General features: G+C 49.0%; 1 protein-coding gene across 1 annotated transcript in view; it reads left to right on the top strand.

Annotated features, from left to right (window-relative positions):
* ndst3 (N-deacetylase/N-sulfotransferase (heparan glucosaminyl) 3) overlaps positions 1-2,500 on the top strand; it is a gene marked incomplete at both ends in the record, with an annotated part of 42,031 nt that overhangs the window by 24,259 nt on the left and 15,272 nt on the right. Inside the window, one exon of the mRNA XM_080836807.1 lies at positions 94-222. Within this exon, the coding sequence (XP_080692933.1) occupies positions 94-222 (129 nt within the window). The remainder of the gene's footprint in view (positions 1-93; positions 223-2,500) is intronic.

Raw genomic sequence — 2,500 nt, forward strand, 5'->3', positions numbered from 1 at the left:
GCTTACCCTGCAATAAAAATGGACAACGAAATAAAATACAGCCGATGAAAAAACTAAATACATCCTGACATTGGGTTGATTTTCTGTTGGCAGGTCCTTCCCCGTCAGACGTGTGGCTTGTTCACACACACCATCTTCTATAAGGAGTACCCCGGAGGCCCCAAAGAGCTGGACAAGAGCATCAGAGGCGGAGAGCTATTCCTCACCGTCCTGCTAAACCCAGTGAGTCAATACGCCTGTCTGTATGTCTGTCTGTCTGTATGTCTGTCTGTCTGTCTGTCTGTCTGTCTGCCTGCCTGCCTGTCTATGATTGTGTCTGTCTTTCTCTTTCTGTCTCTTTCTCTCCTCCCTCCCTTGTCTCGCTGTGATCTCGGAGATTTTACAAATGAGGTTTCGCAGCATGCGTCTCTCAGGGAGTGCACTCACGCTGTCTCCCTCACCGCTCCCCGAGCCTTTGTGTTGTTTCTTTGAATCAGCTGTGAAATTAAACAAACACAAACACACACGCTTACTCACACACATGCCAATACACATTTCACAATACCTCGCATCCTCCATATACAAACAGAAACAGTGACTTGTTTATGTGTGAATGTGTTTAGCATACGGCAAGAAGTATCTGAACTCTACTACATAGGAATATTACTGCAGCAAACCTGGGGTAAAATAACACTGAAGATTAAAAACTATGTATTGAAACAGATTTGTAGTGTTTGTGTGTGCGTGTGTGTGCATGTGTGCATGTGTGCATGTGTGCGTGCGTGTGTGTGTGTGAGGGTGTGTGGGTGAGGGTGTGTGTGTCTGTGTGTTTATGTTCAGAGCTGCCTGTCTGGACATAATCCATGGCTTTTTCAGTCTTCCCTGAGCTCCCATAACACTGCAGAAAACAGCCGGTTACTGCACTTCTGGGTTGGTGTGTGTGTGTGTGTGTGTGTGTGTGTGTGTGTGTGTGTGTGTGTGTGTGTGTGTGTGTGTGTGTGTGTGCGTGTTTGTTTTTGTGTTAACATAATCAGCCGAGCCATACCATGTCTTAGTGATCTCGACATGCTCATCACGCACCAGGAACACAAGAGAGAGAGTTAGAGGTTTAAACTCATAAAAAACACGCAGAGAGGACAGGGTGAGGAGAGAAGGGAAGGGAAGAAAGATGGAGGTATTTAGGAGCTGCAGGAGAATGAACAGAAGGATGAAAATGGTGGGCTCTTAACCGAGTCAGAAGAGGGAAAGAGAAATGCAGACATACATCTGACCTCACTTTGTCCTCTACACCATCTGTTTAAGGTTCACACACACACACACACGCACACAAACACACACACACACACACACACACAGACACACACAGACACACACAGACACACACACAGACACACACACAGACACACACACACACAGACATACACACACACACAGACACACACACACACATACACACACACACACACACACACACACACACACACACACACACTCACACACACACACTCACACACACCACATACCACACACACACATGTACACACACACACACACACACACACACACACACACACACACACACACACACACACTCACATGAGTTTCCTGTCATGTCAATGATGTTGTGTCATGTTGTTTCCAGAGTACATGTTAGCCGCATGTGGATTGAAGTCTGAGTGATTACTCAGGCAGGCAGACTTGGGCAGCATCAGAGGGCCAGTCAGCTCTGCCCTGCCCTGCCTGCTGAAAGACACACAAACACACACACAAACACACACACACACACACACACACACACACACACGCCCTGCCCTGCCTGCTCTGGTCATGGAGGAACAGTACTAGGCATTTTCTGCAACCTGCATCAAGAGCTGTTATTTGTCCTTCTCTCAGTAGAACAACCTCTTGATCTTTTCAGCCCGGAAATCAAGGGACAAGGCGGATGTCTCTTTGAATTTTCTCTCGATCTCTTTCCATGTAGTTTATTCCCATTCCATAGCATTAGTGAACATGGCAGTGTAGAGGGTCAACCGAACGGTTTCCTGTGGTGAATTCTCGTGCGGTAGTGGGGCAACATGGGTGCAATAGGGCAGTGCTCCATTGGGCGCTAGTCCATGGGTGCAATAGGGCAGTGCTCCATTGGGCGCTACTCCATGGGTGCAATAGGGCAGTGCTCCATTGGGTGCTACTCCATGGGTGCAATAGGGCAGTGCTCCATTGGGCGCTACTCCATGGGTGCAATAGGGCAGTGCTCCATTGGGTGCTACTCCATGGGTGCAATAGGGCAGTGCTCCATTGGGCACTACTCCATGGGTGCAATATTGGGCAGTGCTCCATTGGGCGCTACTCCATGGGTGCAATAGGGCAGTGCTCCATTGGGCGCTAGTCCATGGGTGCAATAGGGCAGTGCTCCATTGGGCGCTACTCCATGGGTGCAATAGGGCAGTGCTCCATTGGGCGCTACTCCATGGGTGCAATAGGGCAGTGCTCCATTGGGCGCTACTCCATGGGTGCAATAGGG

Source organism: Sprattus sprattus, assembly GCF_963457725.1.
Source record: "Sprattus sprattus genome assembly, chromosome: 4".
Lineage (NCBI taxonomy): Eukaryota > Metazoa > Chordata > Actinopteri > Clupeiformes > Clupeidae > Sprattus > Sprattus sprattus.